General features: G+C 38.1%; 1 protein-coding gene across 8 annotated transcripts in view; it reads right to left on the reverse strand.

Moving 5' to 3' along the window:
• Positions 1-404: 404 nt before the first annotated feature.
• NR6A1 (nuclear receptor subfamily 6 group A member 1) overlaps positions 405-18,722 on the reverse strand; it is a 685,712-nt gene continuing 667,394 nt past the window's right edge. For all 8 annotated transcript variants that reach the window (XM_069241722.1, XM_069241724.1, XM_069241721.1 and 5 more), the window contains one exon: positions 405-10,134. In XM_069241722.1, coding sequence (XP_069097823.1) covers positions 10,037-10,134 — 98 coding nt within the window. In that variant the 3' untranslated portion in view covers positions 405-10,036. The remainder of the gene's footprint in view (positions 10,135-18,722) is intronic.

The raw sequence follows: 18,722 nt of genomic DNA on the forward strand, positions 1-18,722 counted from the left end.
ATAATTTAATTCACCCCCCGGTGCGCTGCACCGCCCCTTTGGCACCCTGCAAACCACTGCTGCCTAGAACCCACTGTGAATTTTACAAATTAAGGAAACCACCTTTGTTAAACCCAATGTTTTGCCTTACCGGCCCTCTGGATGCCCCAAGCTTTTGCAGTGTGTCAGGCCACTGAACTTTGCAAGTACCAGCTACCAAGCTTTGGAATAAGCTTACTGTTATTTTCACACAATCATTAGTGCCTGGTTCTCTAAAACATTGCTGTCCACTCCTCACACCAGATTGCAATTTAGGTGCACGATTCTAGTGCCAAGAAGTCCTGGTATAACATAATATTCCATAACAATACAACAAGTTAAATAAGCCAAGCACAAAGATCACAACTGAATGAAACACAACAGAATTTGGAGAAATGATTCACATTTATTTGTTCAAATATCTAACAATTGCTAAACATGCTTTGAATACTTATTGGTCACATTTCCACAGGTAGTCAAGTCAAAGAACAGCAGAGTGGTAGACAGACATTCAATACAAGCCAAACAGGAACATCTGGAAATCCCCTGGCACGTGCATTATGAATTAACAATCATTTTTAAGGTGAGCGTTGCAATGCCTAAGCAAGTTTAAGGAACCTTTGGTTATTTACTATGAGCAATTATTTGGTCGTTTAATGGGGCTAGTAACGACACATTCTGTGATTTCCAGATGGTGAACCTGCCCTGGTCTAAGGCTCCTTAAAGTTGCATGGGTTTGACACAGAGACAGGAGGCTGCATGGACAGAGGTAGCAAGTGACATTACAGAGAAAGTAAAGTTTACAAAATGTAGGTAGGCATATGCTTACATCCACCGGGCCATTAGCACCTACAATGTTTTTAACAATGTTATGACAAATCAAACATTTGAAAAGTGAAAGTGTCATGCCGCTCTACAAAAAGTAACAAGAATATGGGGGAAATCCACCTGATCAAGCTATTCACGTGCAACAAGAACATTGTCACTGCTGAGAAGCAAGTCACAGTGTTTCTTTTAAAGTATGTTGTGGCCTCTTCCAGTTTTCAAATGTTTACCTTATTACAAGATCACGAACAGTTGCTTACCAAGTAAAAAGAAAGTTAACCTAGCTGAGTGACTTCTATTGAATTGGCTTAAAAGCAATTCTGCATTTTGTCTGCCTTTCCCAGTTATCTTAAAGCAGGGTTAATTCATTTCTAGCACAGATTTTTAAATATGCAATGAATTGGTGGACTATTTTCCACCGTAGTATTTTTTTTATTTATATAGTATTGCTATTTAAATCATAACCAGCACCGACTTGAGTTGTCTTGTTTCCTAAAGTATGTGGATGCCAGTTGCCTCATATGACATCATCACAGCATTACGGTATTGAGGATAGTGATGTCAACACAAGGAAGTTGACAAAAATGGCATGATAAATAGATTATTTTTTTTCTAACTGATACGCAATTAAGGGAAACACTGTCAGGACTTTAAAAAACAAATCACAATTTTAAGGAGACGAAATACAATACCTTAACTATTCTGATATAAACATAGTTCTAACAAAACAATAAAATATTAGATGATTTCGTGAAGTATCTTGGGGTGTGATATTTTTATTTCCCTACGCAATTAATTTACAAAAAGTTTTGTCTAGTCATTATGTGTGTAATACAAAACATTGTCATAACACAGCCAATGTCACTTACTACATCTGAAACCCATGGCGTCTTTTCATTCTGCCAATGTGAAACACAACAGTTAAATTTAAACTTTTAAACTATTTTTAATGATGAGGCGGTGTCATGTTTTTCTGGATTTATCAAGGGATCAAGTGGAAAAAAACTTTCTTTTGTGTGTATGTACAGAGGAATCTTTGTAGCATGTTATTTGATTTACCCATGGTCGTGTAAATGTTATATTTGAGCGGAGGGCCAACACAGTTGGGTATTGTTTGAAATTAGCATGGAGAGAGACATTAAGTAGTGCCATTTCTCCATTACAAAATCTATATAGCAGCATAACAAGTAGAGTTTGTCATCACTGTTACTAACACAGAATTGAACAATGCAAATTAACCTGGGAAAAGTGTATCTTATTAGCAACGTGGGTTGCAACTATGTTAACTGTACCATGACTTCATTGATGTATGAAGACCTATGAGAAAGTGAATTTACTATGCCTTGAAAGATTTTGCAAACCTGAAACTTAGATCATCCACAGAAACTCAGAATGTCACACAAAAGATAAAATGTTGCAAGAATTGTAATGCACTAATCAATAACACTGTATAAAAATACCTTGCAATAAAAAACACAAATGTTAGTGGAGACCTGTAAACAGAAAAATTTAACAGTATTTTTCATGTAATCCCTCCATGATAACAGAATGACACGCAAGAGGTAGTTTTGTATTGGAAATACGAGTCAATAAAGTACCAACCATTACAAGACAATGTTCAAAGGAAAGACAATCACAATAGGAATTAGTGAGTTTTATAAGCAGCTTGTTAGTTTCTTTCAGATGCCATTGACTGGCGTCTTACAAATGGCACCTGACTTCTTTCATGGGCTTGATATGGATCACCAGTCAGCCAAATACTAACTTTTAGGAATAAATATCAATATATTAAGCTAAAAACACATACAAATGAGTGAGGACATGATACCGTCAGACAAGATTCCAGATCGTGTACAGTCGGGGGTGAAGAGATGAATGAAGAAGCGAATAAATCTCTACTAACTCTTTGTGAAATATTTCTGGCTACTGGCTAACAATGTACAATCTTTTCCTGAGTATTTCCATATGTGCTTCCCTTTTTTCATCAACATCACAAATTTTGGTGGAAACAAAATGTGTTATTGTTTCATTCCATTGTCAGATAAAGGTTTATATTGCAGAATATGCCTTTTGAATGTACAGCACAAAGACTATAACACCGCACAAATAAATTGTATAGTATTGTCAGTGAAGACAGCAGAATATTCTGTAATACAAAGGACATATTAAAACACTATATATTGCTAATTACAAAACAGAAGAGGGTGTTAACTGTATAATATAATTTATTTAAGTGGTGTGGTCCTCTAATGGGTCTGTTGCATGTTAATTACACTAGATAGAGAAAGGTACCCTTGACGCAAATACTGAATGTTATCCAGTAATTCCCAGACATGTAATGTACTACCCCAATGTTACCATAAAACCTTTTCAAAAGAGCAAAAGATTTTGCAATAGTAGAAACAGTCACAAATCTATGATGGTAAAGATTTGCTATAAGTACTACCATAATATTCCCCACAAAACTATAAACCCCAATGCATCTAAACTGTGTCAAAATTCTACCCAATGGTACATCAAAGTCCTCACAGCCAATCTGCTTCCTAATATTAGCACGTGGAAATGATGCTATTCTTTCCAGTGGAATCATTTTTATTTAAAGAAAATACAATCACTGGCATTCCACGTTACAACTTTGGATACAATAGGCATTACACTCCCTCACACTGAACATCTCATGCACATTATTAGAGCCTGACCTAAAAGAACATCTCACAATTTCTAAGATACAGATGTCTGAGGTTTTGAGAGGTATGTGTAAGTCTTGTGTCATGCAGTACACTATCAGAATAATGTAAAACTCATTGAGAGCACTTGCATTAGAAGTTCTCAGTGGCAATGTTTATATTTCAGGGTATACAATATCATTTTCAAAATCAGGAATTCTCAGGCAATGGTCCACATTGATCCTACAGAGTCCATGAAAGAAGCCCGGTGTAAGCAATAGAACCAGTGTTTCTGTGGGTCATATTTTATTATATCCCTGAGCTTTGTGAGTGCACTGCAAACAATGCACTGCAAACCCACAGAAATACCGTATCTGTATGCTGGCATGCTACAAAGTATCACTGATTTACATAGTCAAAAAACGTACAAATGGAATTCCATACTTATAACTATACACCAAACCCCCTCCCACCCCAAACCCCAACACACTTTTCCTGCCTTTTGTTACTTGGCAAGAATGATTGCCGCTTATTATCCTGAGAAATACAGAAATAACATCTTCACAAACACCTACTTTCAAATCTAAAAAACAAATCAACAAAGAAGAGAAAGGAACAGGTTTGATATCACATCGACGAGGTTAAAAAAGGAAAGGAAGATAAAAAACAGCAGAATTCAAGTTTAAAAATAAAATTTTGGCTTAGAAGGGCTGATTTTATATTGAAATTGATATGCTGTAAAATTACGGCAATACTTCCGCAACATACATTCTGAAGTCTTGGTGTACTATGACTATATTGAAAAGGTTTTTTTTTTTTTTTTTTACCCACTATGTTGAAAAACCAGCCACCTAATACATATGATGTTATGTGTGATATTACCTAACAAGGAAATACTTGGAAATTTAACTAGTCTTCTTGGTTTCGTTCCTTAAGACGACATTTGATATATTTTTAAATCTAAAGAGTGATGAAAGGTTTATACAGATTGATGAAAAATGTTGGAGAGTAAGTAATTCATTTTCTTTTGAAAATTTGAGGAATTTGGTTATTGATTACTAAAGCAGATTTTGGATTTGCTCTATACACCAAAATTAAAAAGATTTTTTATCATTGTGTCACTCTTAGGATATATTTTTAAAAGGCAAAAGGCATATGCACAGGTAGGTACCTATTCATTGCCTAGAGTCATTGCCTAGCAAGCTATGTTTGGTAATTCAAGTAAAAGAGTGACATCAGGTCTCTGTAATCTCAACACTACAATTAATACCACATTTGTGCAATGTTAACACAAATGTTTAAATTCAGCTACGGTTCAAACATTTCTTGGCTTGAAATAACACTTCTATGTTCCAAATCTTAATTTCCATGAAAGTAAATTCATACATGTGACCAGCTCTTTACGGCAGTTAATCTTTGCTTTTCAATTTTCAGGCCAGAATAGGCCACCTGAAATTAAAAGAGCACCACACAAAATACTGGATACCACGATGAAAGTGAAAAGAATTCACCTCTTAATAATGTAGGCACCAAAAGACACACATGCTTACATTTATGAATGGTAGCTACAACACCATTTTTGTATGTGTCCTTCAAACCAAATTTGCAAACATAAGCGATAACAATCTAATCTATTTACATTTAAATCTACTTCACTAATGCCCTGCCATAGCACCTGAGTTTGTATTGAAATACATTCAGTTTACCCTGTTTAAAGCACCAAGCTCCTAAGTGCTTGATGCAGAAGAAATGTATCACTAGCCAAGGGGTAAAACTCTGGCTTTGTCCACCTCTTTTAGCATTCACAGACTGGTCACGCTTTTTTGCCAACTATGTTTCCATTTGTATTTCAAAAGCCAGCATTCGTAAAGTGTGATGTTTTTGTTGTAACATAAGTATGTACACAGCAGCTATTGCTGAATTAAGCTGATGTGCACTGCTGCATTGTTTGTGCTATTTATATGAATTATGACATTATTTGTGCAACAATCAAGACAGAAACCTGCCAGCTGCCATTGTTAGTGCCTAAATAGATACCAACAATTTTTATGATTGTTTTTACTATAAAGCTTAAAAATTCAATATGATTGCCACGTGAGATAAGGTGGCAAATATCTAGTGAGAGAACCAGCACAGTAATGCCTCACATTCTCAAAACCACATTTACAAATTAATGGAATTCGAACAACAGTACACTATAGGGAAACTATTTCTGTAGGTAAAGCTTAATGAAGTTTGGATTCACAGGGCAATATTTGTTACTGTGCAGTTATAGGAAAATATGTATATCAGAAGAAAGGGAATGTTTTTCCAATTCTAAAACGTTACCATTAACTAGGAGTGTGCAAAATGTCAAAGCTTTTTTCTCTGCAAACTTTGAGAAGTTTTTTTGTAAATGTTGCATTTTTAAAAAAGTTTGCAACATTCAAACTGAGAGAAAACAATTCTTCAAAAATATAGGTTCTACATAAAAAATGAAAGCAAAATCTTGCCTCTACTAGGAGTATTATGTGATAAAAAAATTCAAAGTCTGAAAATTAACCTGCAAATTTTGAATTTCACCCACCCATGCTTTTAAGCAAAGGATGCAGGATCTGGAGGAAAGCTATTACAATTTCAATTAATAGCATTCATTCTGTTAGCCAATCATAATGTCAAAATAGTGTTGAGAACTTCTGCAAAACTGAAAGAAAATGAAAAAGGACATGCCAGAGATACCCCGTACTAAAGCTATCCGGTGAAATGGTTGGAAAAAATGAAAACTGCATAAAGAATTCCACCTTGTATTGGATTCAAAATATTGTAAAGACACAGCCGGTTTTCCTGAGTGTTGTGTGCTCATTTCATTTGCCATCATTTGCAAAAGACATACTTTGGATTTGTGTCCTGCTGATCCCAGCAACAATGGTTACCCGTAATAAGTTTTTTAGAGGAAAATATGTAAAGCCAAAAGTATCTGGTAACAAAACAATGACAGAGTTCATTAAGTACACACATCATAAAAAATATTGATACCAAATTGAAGGAATGAGAAATCTCAACTACAATAATGCCATTATGAGCTTGTGCCTTTCCTCTTTGACTCAGTATACAGTAATGGTTATTGTGTCTCGGGTACATACACAGAATGCAAAGAGAGCTTTGATTTTCTCATTGCTCTGTAAGGGAGCTCTAAATACAATTTTACGTTGTATGCAAAGGTACAATGAAGGGGGATTCTGTCTATCCAACGTCACACCTGAGCAATGCTTCCAGCTGTTGGTCCATTCCACAAATGGCTGCTGTCAAGATCAGATCAGGAAATATTTGACTTTTTGTCACAAGCTACATCTCATAAATTTTTACATTTATAAAGAAAGAGCTTGAGCATTCAAGGATCATCAAAATAAAACTGGGATTCTTTCCTTACCAATTACTTAGAACTAGGTCTAAAAATGTAATTAATACAGAGCCTTTTCACATTATCAGGGCTGATTTTTCACATTTGAAGGGAAGGGTATAAAATTACCATTTGGTGTATGTGCCATATGAGGGAAAAGGAGTAAAAAATAATGGAAACTTGGCAGGATACAGATTAGTGTTTTAACTATTGTACAGTATAATACTGGCAGTGTTTAACAAATCCCAACTACCAAACTTGGAGATACATGCTATATTTGTGTATGCATTTTTCGCTTATTTAAAGGTGACTGCAATTCCTAAAGATTGATGAATACTTTTGATGATCCCAATCAATGACTTGTCTTAGAAACAGTTGAGGTTCAACTTCTAGAATCTGTTTTTATATTACAGAGTAAGTAATATGTATTAAATTAAAAGCACTTGAACTGCACCAGTTCACTATTCTGGGTGCAGTTTCATATACCTAAGTATTTGAAAGATTTTAATTCTGAGATTATGGCCTGATAAGTTTCACAACTGCAGTTCTGCTGTTATTAGATCTAAGAGTGACTTGCAGCTCAATGCAAAACATTTATTTTTTGAACTATAAAGAATTACATCACTTCTACATATTCACAAACTTGTGTTTTCTTTTGTGTGGATAGAATTTGTGAGGTATCTATCTACACTTTCCTACATCCAATTAAATGTGACAGGCATGCAACAAAATATCCTAGGTGGATCTGATGTACTTGCTTGTGCCCTTGTTTCAAGATGAAAATCGATTGGATAGTGGAGTATGGTAATTTTATCTTTTATATATAACATATATATAATATGGCAACATTTCTATACCATTTCATACAACACTGTGACAGTGGCATTCTCATCGGGGCCGAGACATGCTATTGCTTTCTAGACAGATAAATAGGTAAATTTGGTAGTAGCTTATATTTAGCAGCTGACAAGACGGACAATGAACAATTTGATTCCTGGCTGAATGTACATTAGAAATTAAGAAATGGAAATGAGCAGGGAAAACAGATCGTTAAAGTATAGTAAATCCACTCTGCCATTCACAAGGATGTGGCCCCATTTACCTAGGCCAGGGCTGTAAATCTAAAATCACATTATATATTTTATTCTGGAGCAATGGTAGAATGTGTGTTCCTTTTTTGTAGCAAAATTACTTGCTACTTTTAGTTTTTAAAAAAAACCCTCTTTATTTTTGCTTGCTTGCTGAAATACTGTCTTTATATTATGTATTTGTTCTTATCAGATGACACAACTTTTGGCCCTGACAGAAGGATGAGGTGAAAAGACAGCGAAGGATTGTAAGAAACACTCCCTATGGGGGCAAATATTTTGGATGTAACTTTGCTTAGCCTGTTCTATGATAACTGCATGGTATCAGTTCCCATTAGCCATATGAATATACCAATTACAGACTACTTTGTATACATTTGGATATGTATCTATTTCTTAAATCAACAAAACGATCTTAGTATGAGTTCAATACTCCTCTACCATGTCTACCACTTTGCTCCGACCCTGCAGGCCAATAGGGATTTCACACTATTCAGTTTCCATTTTAAACAGATGCCATTTTATTATAGTTTGTTATTCTCTAACTGTCCAATGAAACAGGTATGCACATACATCAGATGCCAACTATGAAATGCAACTAGATCTGTCTTAAATCTACTCTTTCATCAAACCAAGAACTTACCATTTTTTATTTAATAAGGGCATAATTAGCTTACTGTTTTAAGAAATTATGCTTCACATCTAATGTGAGCTGCATACAATATCTTACAATTATTAATGTTTTTATGGAGTGTTTAATACAGGGAGGTTACCTATCTAAGTTTCCTGTTTTTGGACGTTCATTCATTTTCAACAACAATATACAGTTTGCTATTGCTAATGGTCATTAGTTGTATTAGTGAAGTTTGTTCTCCCGAAATAGGACAAGACTGCAATTCCAAGCACACATTGTCGGATTTAATCTAAGACCAGAATTGTCCATGTGGTGTGTTGTTGGCTTGTATGCAGCTGTAACACTAGTCATACACATTTAACTTGAACCTGTAGGGCCATTTTGTACTTCCCTAAAGGCATAGGTAATTTAAAGATAGTTGAACTAAACTTTAAAGGTATTGCATTCATTTTGGTAATGTGTTCATTGTTGTGAAAGGATAATTTCTTTTATAAAATCTCCTTAGGGCCACAAAAACAATGTGTTCCATAATGCCAGAGGTTCTCGGGCATTTCTGAGCAAAACCAACTAAAGATGGAGTACATAAACACACAAAAGGTTTTCATTAACCTTACAAATCATGATTTTAGCAACATCGGGCATGGTTTTAAACTCTGTTGCCACACAGCATGTTTGTGTACACCTGAGTTTTAAGTAGAAGAGGCACCAACTGTTTCCAAGTATTAAAAGTCATTGATTCCCAATCAATCTATTCAGGCAGTCCCAACGCTGGAAGCAAAGAGTAATTCTATGGATCAGATTGTGTGATTTGGACTACACCACAGTTCCGCCAGTACACATCTGAGGCAAATTTCGAGTGACAGCTCACTTTCCACAAATTGTTTGCTAAAAATACCCTAATCTACATTACGCTGTATTCTAATCTCAGCGTCCTTGTTCACGAACTAACAAGTTTGCTTATTGCAGCAAATAAATTGGTGGGAACCATACCTGAAGATACTTTGGAAGTGGGTAAACAAACAGTAACAATATACCAGCTTCTACTTGAATGAGGTAGTCTTATTCAGTCCTATTGAAATATTTATAATATCCCCAAATCCCCCCCAAAACAAAAGAAACTAAACCTAAAAAAATGGCAACACTGTAACATTAAACATCTTACATTCTGTAAACTCCAGGGGAAATGCAACATCTGCATTTGTACAGAAAATGTGCACTGTGTTGAAAATTATACATTCAACTTGGTCGTGAAATAAATATATAAGAAAGAGTTTTTTTTAATTAAAAAAAAGATTCTTGCTACAATCACAGGGTCAATGTCGTCTTTGTGAGCTGCCTGCTGCATGTGTCCGGCCGGGTCTCTCAGTCTCCGGTGAAGTAGATACCTGGACTTTCTGCACAATCGAAGTTCAAGGCATGGAAGGCTTCAGACTGCAGGCCGGCTGCACAGGCTGTTCTTGCAGGAGTGCAGAACTGCTTTAAACAGCAGAGGCAGCTGCTCCAGGGGAACACTTACTAGTTTTCCTGTTGGGGCAAAAAAGATTTGTTGGTAGGTCAAATGAGCATTATTTCTGCAGTGCAAAGCAACTTGGCCACTGTAGGACCAGCATTACCATTCAACTCTGCCATCCTGATCTACTGTTTTATACCTAAAATCAAGACAATGAACGCCTATGGTACCTGCCCAGTCCATCTATTGCTGCATGTTGGGTAAATAACCCTTTATTCCTAGAGAAAAAGGAACTCTGTTGAAATACTTCTTTTAAGGGTTCCAAAAAGAAGGGGCATTTAAAACAGACTAACAACATTCAAGCATAAATTACATTATTTACCGGAAATGCTAAACTGATTATTAGGCCTTGTCTGCAATGCTGTGGTGATTTCACCTTCAGAAATTTTTCATACCATTGCAGGACTAGATCTGTTTTCAGTCATTTTTAAGGAATTTTGGACACAATGCCCAAGGGTTGAAATATTGGCAAATTTTCTGTAAAAATTCACAACTTTACTCAATCTGTTTACAAAAAAGCTTCTGGTATGTTGAATGATATATGTATATGCTCGAATAGTGGCCTAGTAATAGGGACCGCAGTCTCCGTATGTATCTCCACGAACGTCTTCTAACAAACTCTGGGATCTAGTGGTTAGCCTTCGAGTGTCGAAACTCTGTCCCCTTGTTGAATGTGGATATAGGTGGAGCCAGTGTAACTCATTCTGACATGGACTGTAAGCCCTCAATACCCCCTAACATCACCTTCACTTTACAGAGGTGGAAGGGTCTCTTGTGAATCCAGAAGAGCTTCAAACTGCAAAACCTTTCTTACAGGAAAGTTACTGGTTTCATTTGCACATAAAATATCTTGTAAATTCAAATGCTGTGCATAGATTGTTAACTGCTATTATGCCCTGTGAAGAGAGAGTGTGAAGGGGGGAGTAGTATTTAAAAATGTCTTAGCAATGACTCTGCAACAGCTGCTTCTTTGGATATGTTTATATCTACACAACAGTCTTTAGAGAATGTGTGTATAGATGACAATGTTTCAGTCATGCATATATCTTGGAAAAACGCATTATCCATAAGGGTTAATGTTGCTTCCATCCTCACAGGAGGTATTGGTCTGACAAAAACAGATTTTGTTTGCTAACCTATAAGAGAATTCAATAGCCTAAACTATCCATCTGACAATGGTAGATCCAGTGACAGCTTGTGGTGCATTGCTACAAATAATTATTTTAATTCTCCTGGCATCTTTTGCCTCTTGTATATAATACAGTGCTCCCCCTTTTGCAACAAAGATGTCTTTTAAAATAGCCAAGGGGGATTCCTGCACTGAGTGCTAGTAATGTAAAGTTTCTTACCTGTGGGTGTAGTTTTGCAGCTTGAAGAATTTTCTGGATTCACATGCTCTGCATTATTCCACCATCTAGTGGTTAGGTCTGGAATTTCTACTATTTAACCAAATTTTTGAATCAATCTTCTTTTTCTACCTTTGTGGGTGGGCGCCGATGGAACCTCCATTTGGTGTCTCCTTGTGACGTCGCCGCACTTCCTCCAGATGTTCCCACCTTAGGTCGCCATCCTCAGATTCTTCTTTATTTTGTTTTATTTTTTCTTCTTCACATTGTCTTGGTGGAGGTGGGTGGGTCACTTATGAATCCAGAAAATTCTTCAACCTGCAAAACTACACCTGCAGGTAAGAAGGTTTACGTTTTGCAGAGTGATTTTTCTTTTTCTGGATCTGCATGGTGTGCATTGATTTTAAAGGAACTTTAACTACTGTGGTGACTGGGTTGAAGATCTGCATTGACTCGTAAATAGATGATTTAGCACCCTTTGTCCAACCTGAGCTTCCTTGTTCATCTGAATGTCAATGCGATAATGTTTTGTAAACGTGTGCACTGATGACCAAATTGCGGCCATGTAGATTTTTAGTGATGGAGTAGCTGACACATAAGCAATTATTGCACCTTTTTTCCATGTTGAGTGTGCTCCAGGTTCTATTGTAAATGCTTCACCTGCATTGGTGAGACATAACTGAATCATTTACACAATCCATTTTGCAATTGTGATCTTTGTAACTTTTTTCCCCAAGTAGCTCTTTGAGAAAGATACGAACAATTGCTGAGTTGTCCTGAAAGGTTTTGTCTCTTCAATGTAATACACAATGGAGCATGTTCTTTCTGTGTGTGTTTTTGGATTTTGGAAGAAATATGGAACTTGAACAGATTGGTTAATGTGAAACTTTGAAACCACCTTTGGTATGAACTTTGGATCTGTTCTCATGACAATTCTGTCCTTGTGAATTTGAAAATAGGGTTCTTAAATTGTGAGTGCCTGTAACTCACTAACCCTGCGCAGGGAAGTATTAGCTACTAGGAAAGCAGTTTTTAGAGTTAGCATCTGTAATTTAGCTTAGTATAATGGCTCAAAGGGTCCCTTCATTAGTAGCATAAGAAATGTAGGTTCCATGTGGGTGCTGGTACACTTCTTGATGGTGCTATCCTTTTTGCACCCTCTAAGAATCGTTTTACCACTGGTGCTGTGAAAAAACATCTTCCCATTTGACACCTTGTATGGGCCACTATTGCAGCCAGATGACCTTTAAAGGATGCATATGTAAGACCTTGTAAAAGGTGGATTGGATATTTTAACACTGTCTTTTCCCTTGTGATCTTCTTGTTTGGCTTATTTTTCACAAACTAAAGTGAAAATCTTTTCCACTTAGCCATTTAACATTTTCTGGTAACTTTATGTGTCTGAATTCAAAGTCTTCAGGAGCCATGCCGTTTTAAATATTCTAGTTCTGGATGCAGTACCTTTCCTTTTTCCATTGACAGCACATCCTGTAGTTTTCATAGTGTTTGAAAAGTTTCTTGACCTAATTGTACTATCTTTGAGTACCAAATTTGTCTTGCCCATTGCAAAGCAATTAAAATCAAGGTCACATGACTCCTTTTGCATTTGTTGATGACCCTATTTAATGGTGGAATTGGGGGAAAAGCGTATGCAAATGTCCCTGACCAGTTTATCGAAAGGGCATTCTCCAGAGACTGAGGGTGTGGCTGACTAGAGTCAAAGATTTGGCATTTTGCGTTCCAAGGTGTAGCAAACAGATCCATTGTTGGTGTAACCCACTTTGTGGAAGATCTTTTTCAGCACTTTCTGATTGAGCTCCCAATTGTGGGAGTATGAGGTCTGCCTGCTCAGTCTGTCTGCCTCGCAATTGTCTCTCCCTGGCGTATGTATGGCTTGAATCTCCATGTTCCTTTGAACTGCCCATTTCCAGAGTTGCTGAGCTTGCCTCAAGAGATTGAGCCCCCCCTTGTTTGTTGATGCAAAACATAGTTGTTGTATTGTCTGTTTGAATTTATATTGAATTTCCTTGACTGTATTACTTGAAAGCTTTCAATGCTAGAAAAACAGTCTTTAACTCCAGGATGTTGATGTGTTGTACAACATCTGGTTTCCTCCAGATTCCTTGTATTTTCCGAGAGCCCATGTGAGCTCCCTATCCTATATGTGAGGGGTCTGCGGTTATCGTTACTGAAGGAGTTGGTAGCAGAACCGGCCTTCCACATGTAATGTTTTCTCTGTTGAACCATGCAATCTCCTCCAGAACCTTTTGCATGACAGCCACTGGATCTTCCCAACTCCCTGTCGCTTGAGACCATTGATTTTGAAGCCACTCCTGGATTGGTCTTTTCGAAGTCTCATTTATGAGATCAAGGGAATGCATGATATCATCTTTCCCAGCAGTCCGTGCTGTAAGAGCGTCCCCCTTCCGGTAACAGAGAATCCCCTCCAGAAGAGACTGAGCCCTCTCCTCGTCAGGGGTACACCTTCCCCTAAACGTAATTCAATCTTTCTCCTGTTCTGGTTCTGAAGGTGACTTCTCTATGTTTTATGAGAAACCTAGAGTGTACAGTGTCTTCATCGCCATTAGAATGTCCTGTTTGCGTTTTTGGTAGGAGTTACACATGTATACCAAGTCTTCTGAGATGTGCGGCCACTGCAGCTAGGCACTTTGTGAATACTCTTGGAGCTGGCTTTATTTCAAAGGCTAGTACCTTGAATTGATAATGCTTTCTGATTACCACAATCCTTAGGTACTTCTTGTGCTTTGCATTGATTGATATTTGCAAGTAAGCATCCTTTAATTCTATAGTTGCCATATATTCTCCTTTTTGTAATTGTGGAATAACTTCCTGTAAAGTTGTCATTTTGAACTTTTGTGTCTTTATAAACTTGTTGATGAACCTGAAATCTAGGACTAGATGCAGGCTTTGGTATTAGGAAATATACTCAGTAATTTCCTTGTTGATTTTTTGATTTGGGACCTGTTCTATAGCTTGCTTGTTTAACAATTCTCTGACCTCCTTGAAAAGTCAATCTGTTTCCTCCCTTGAATAGATTTTTTTCTTTGGACCTCTTGTTGGAGGGTATTTGTCTAGTTCTATGCAATACCCGAATTGTATTGTGTTTAGGATCCATTTGTCTGAAGTTATATCACTCCATTCCTGGAGAAAGTTCTGTGCTCTTCCACCTACTGGTGTGTTGTGATGGTATTCTGAATATTTGCTGTTGCCCATCACTGATGGTATTTGTGATGTTGCTGTTGATGCAATGCAGTCATTTATTAGGAGTTGTGCCTCCTTTAGCTGGTTGTCCTCTTCCTCTGGCTCCATGAGAGGCATCCCTTGAAAGGAATGTCTTCCTAGCTGTTGGTATTGCCAGCTTTGTTGTGATGCAGAGGCCTGGGTACCACCGTGGAAGCCTTGATGAGAACTCCCCGACTAGAACGTACCTCTAGAGGCTGGTTTTCTTGCAGAGAAAGACCCCCTTCAAATTCCTCCACGAAACTGCAATGCACCCTTGGACTTAGCAGGTTTATTGTCCTTTTTTTAGCTGGTTGAGGCTCTCATCAACCGAGTTCCCGAACAATCGGTGACGGTTAAAACGGGTGTTTATTATGTTTGCTTGTACTTCAGGCTTGGAACCAGAAATTCTCAGCCACGAGCGATGTCTTAGAGTAACTCCTATCATCAATTGGCTACTAGACATGTCCACTGCATCCAGTGCAGATTTTAAGAAAGTGTTTGCTATGTTTTTCCAGCTCTCTACCAGATGTGCTGCCCTCTTTTTATTTAGTTCTGAGAGATGTTTCATTAATTTCGCCTACCCCATCCCAATGCTGATGTGTGTGTCTGTTAAGCAAAGCACTGGAATTTGCAATGCACTATTGGTTTGCCGCACTCCATCCTAAGGCCCATGAGTTCCATCCTCTTTCTTTATCTGGAGTTGGCCGCCCTCTTCTCTTCCGTGGAAGTTATTATTGAATCCGCCGGAACATCGCCTTTAATGTATGCTGGGACTTTAGAAGAAAACTTTTTTTCTCAGCCCTCGGCGTGACTGCTCTGCACGCGGCTGACCCTTTAAAGGCTTCCCTGCCTTGATCAAGAATACTTGGAAGCATGGGCAGATACCGGTTTCCTGCTTTGCTTGGTAGCAGTGTCTCTTAAAGGAAACATGACTGGGATTTATCCTCCTCCAATTGTAAATTAAACTTGCCTGCTGCATTTTTAATGACGATGTTCACATGCCAATGTCATCTGGGGGTGAGGGTTTGATGGATAAGTTTCTACTTCCTCTTCAGGCTTCAGAATCCCCCTCTAAATCTTCCCATTGCCTTTTGCATATATTCACCTTCCTTTGAAGGTTGGTACATTGCTTGTTCATAAAAGAATTCCTCCTCTTCCTCTTGAAGCTCAGATGTGAGAAAAAGTTAAAATTTCTCGACTTCTGCCTCTGAGATCTCTTTCATCATTAAAGTTTTCTGTGGGATCCTGAACCCCTTTAGACGTTTGTCAAATTCCTTTTTCTTTTGTATCAACGTGGCCATTTCAGCCTAAAGCCTCTTTCTCTTCTTTTTGATTTTGATGGCCCGCTCTTCAGCACTGCTCATCGAGTGTTTTCTCTTCGATGTTGAAATCTCCTTTGCCAATTGCTCAGACCTGGAGCTTCGATGAACCATTTATGGTACAAGGCCTTTTGACCACAAAATGTCCTTTTCCTCTCCGTCTTTTGACAAAGCATGCTTTTTTGGAATTTTCTCTCCACGGGAGACCCCCTCGAGGGCTCTGTGGGACTCCTTTTCATGGGGCATGTCTGCAGACATGGGTGTTTCGTTGCTGAGGCTCCTTTTTGTGCCCACAAGTTTGAAATGTTGCCTGTGGAGTTAGATAATTCAAAGAAGCTTTACGCTTGTTGGAAAAAGATTGGAACTTGAATTGTTTGATTTATATGAAATTGTGGAAGCACCTGTAGTTCACTCATTCTGCGGAGTGATGTCATTGTCATCAGAAAGGCTGTTTTCAACGTGAGCATTTTAAGCATTTTGGGCAAACAGTGGTTTCATGAAGTCCTACTAGAAACAAATTTGAGTTACTCTGTGATGGTGGAACTGCAAATGGAGAATATATTCTCTTTACTCCTTCTAAGAATCCTTTGATTACTGGGGTAGAAAAAAAATCTGTTGCTTGTTTATTCCCCTATTGTAAGCAGCAATAGCCAACAAGAGCATTCTTAAATAAGCACAGCTAAGCTTGCGGTCTAGTAAGTATTGTACGTTCGCGTAATAAAGACTATTCCTCTTCCCCCGGTCACCGCACTAATTTGAGTCAGCTGGGTTAGCAACATTACTGGGATACATGGGTGCTAAAGCAACCCATGATGACTGGCGAGATTAAGTAAGCTATCAAACGTATTGGCAGAAACAAAATGCCCACGTCAGATGGACTGCGGGGGGATTCTTTTTTAAATTTGCCCCCTAGCTGTGCCCCAAACTCCTAGAACCATCTGATGACAGAAAGTCTTTGGTTACCTTATTAGACATCACCAAGGATGTCTTCATAGCGGTACAGTCTTAACCGAGCAAGGACAAACTGGAAGGAGCCTCGTCCAAAATCCTGTTATGACTGAACCTTGATTACATGTTACTTGTTAAGTATCCTCGAAAAGATTGCTTCCAATTTTATCTAACCTCCAAAATATTTGTCCCAGGATACAGAAACTCTCTCCACAAAACAAGGCTGTTCCCTATGCAGACCTTGGTATTACCTGACTTTCCAAATGCATTAGACGATGCACGTACTAAGGGGAAAGCGTCTGACACACTGAGGTGGGCATATCAAAAGGCAGTACAGGAATATATTGGGATTAATCTGCAAATACTGGGTTTGACCAGATTACTAGATTCATCCCACACAGTTAGGGTTAAGACAGCCATATCTACTCAGGAAGATGTGGTGTTGATTAGAATTAAAGACAGAGATGCCCCCTTGCCAGTTCTATTCTTATTGGTCAAGAAAGCCACTGAATGTCATTTCAATATCTATGAATTAGAACAAGGATTGGAAGTTGTGGGGTACCATAATATATCATCTTGATGCATGCAGATGATAAACTGCTGTACATCAAAGTCTTAACGTCCCAAACGAGCAACAGAATGATGAATCTGAATGGGTTTGGGAGAATATATGGCCTTAGAGTTAATTGGGCAAGTCGTGCCTGTTACCGCACTACTTGCAGAGACAGGCTATGACCCACTCCACAAATATACAAAATCACAGCATTTAAATAGCTAGGTAACCAAATGTATCCTTCAGAAGATGATCGACTGATGAAGAACGTCTACAGGGTCATGCAGCAAGATTTTGGCAGACACTTAAAATTGAGAGAATTGGGAAGGGTCGTCCTATCCAAAATGATTATGAATTGCCACATTTTCTACTCAGAGAATTGGACCCCATAACCATCCCTCATTTGGAAAGTAGGATGGCCGATAAAGATTTGCCACAGACGCATCAAGAACCCCTTCCTCAAAGTACAGTGGGGCTAAGTGCATCGTGCCACGAGCTACAGCAAACTGCAGTATGTTGCAATTCTGGAAAACAGACCCATATCTCCAGTAATGGAGGTCTGATTCCTCACAATACTGACACACTCATACACACAGGGGGGGCAATAGTTTGCTAACCATGACAAGAAAAATTACATCTCTTAATTGATTGATGTTGCCAAATACTGCTAAGGAAAATCTCTCAAATTCAAAGGCAGACTGGGCTTATGCCCCAGAAATGTCTTTAACTTGGCCCGTAAATCGAAAACCTGGAAGTCCAGCGATAAATATCCATGTGAAATAAATAAAAATTGGAAAAAGTAAGGGATTTATACTATTTCGGCTTCTTCGGAAAATCTGATGAAGAGTGGGTTACCCCAGGTCAATCCCTTATACATACTAGGTTGGGGGATGATGAAAAAGACTGAGCAATGTTGAACTATCTACGAATGAAGAACTACAGATCCTGCTGGCATGGGCTTCTGGACATAGGGTAGTGACACACATGTACAGCCAACTAGTCAGTAGCCTAGAAAAACTGAAAACCACTGACAATGTTAAGTACATAATAGCAAATCTATGTTGGAAGGGAATCTGGAGATGAAGAATGGGACAGGACAGCAGAACAGGTGGCCTGATTCTCAGGAAACAATACATTCAAACCAGTTCCATTGCCTCCATCATACCTGCCTCTTGCCACCTAAACTCTGCAGA

The sequence above is a fragment of the Pleurodeles waltl genome, chromosome 6, assembly GCF_031143425.1.
Source record: "Pleurodeles waltl isolate 20211129_DDA chromosome 6, aPleWal1.hap1.20221129, whole genome shotgun sequence".
Classification (NCBI taxonomy): domain Eukaryota; kingdom Metazoa; phylum Chordata; class Amphibia; order Caudata; family Salamandridae; genus Pleurodeles; species Pleurodeles waltl.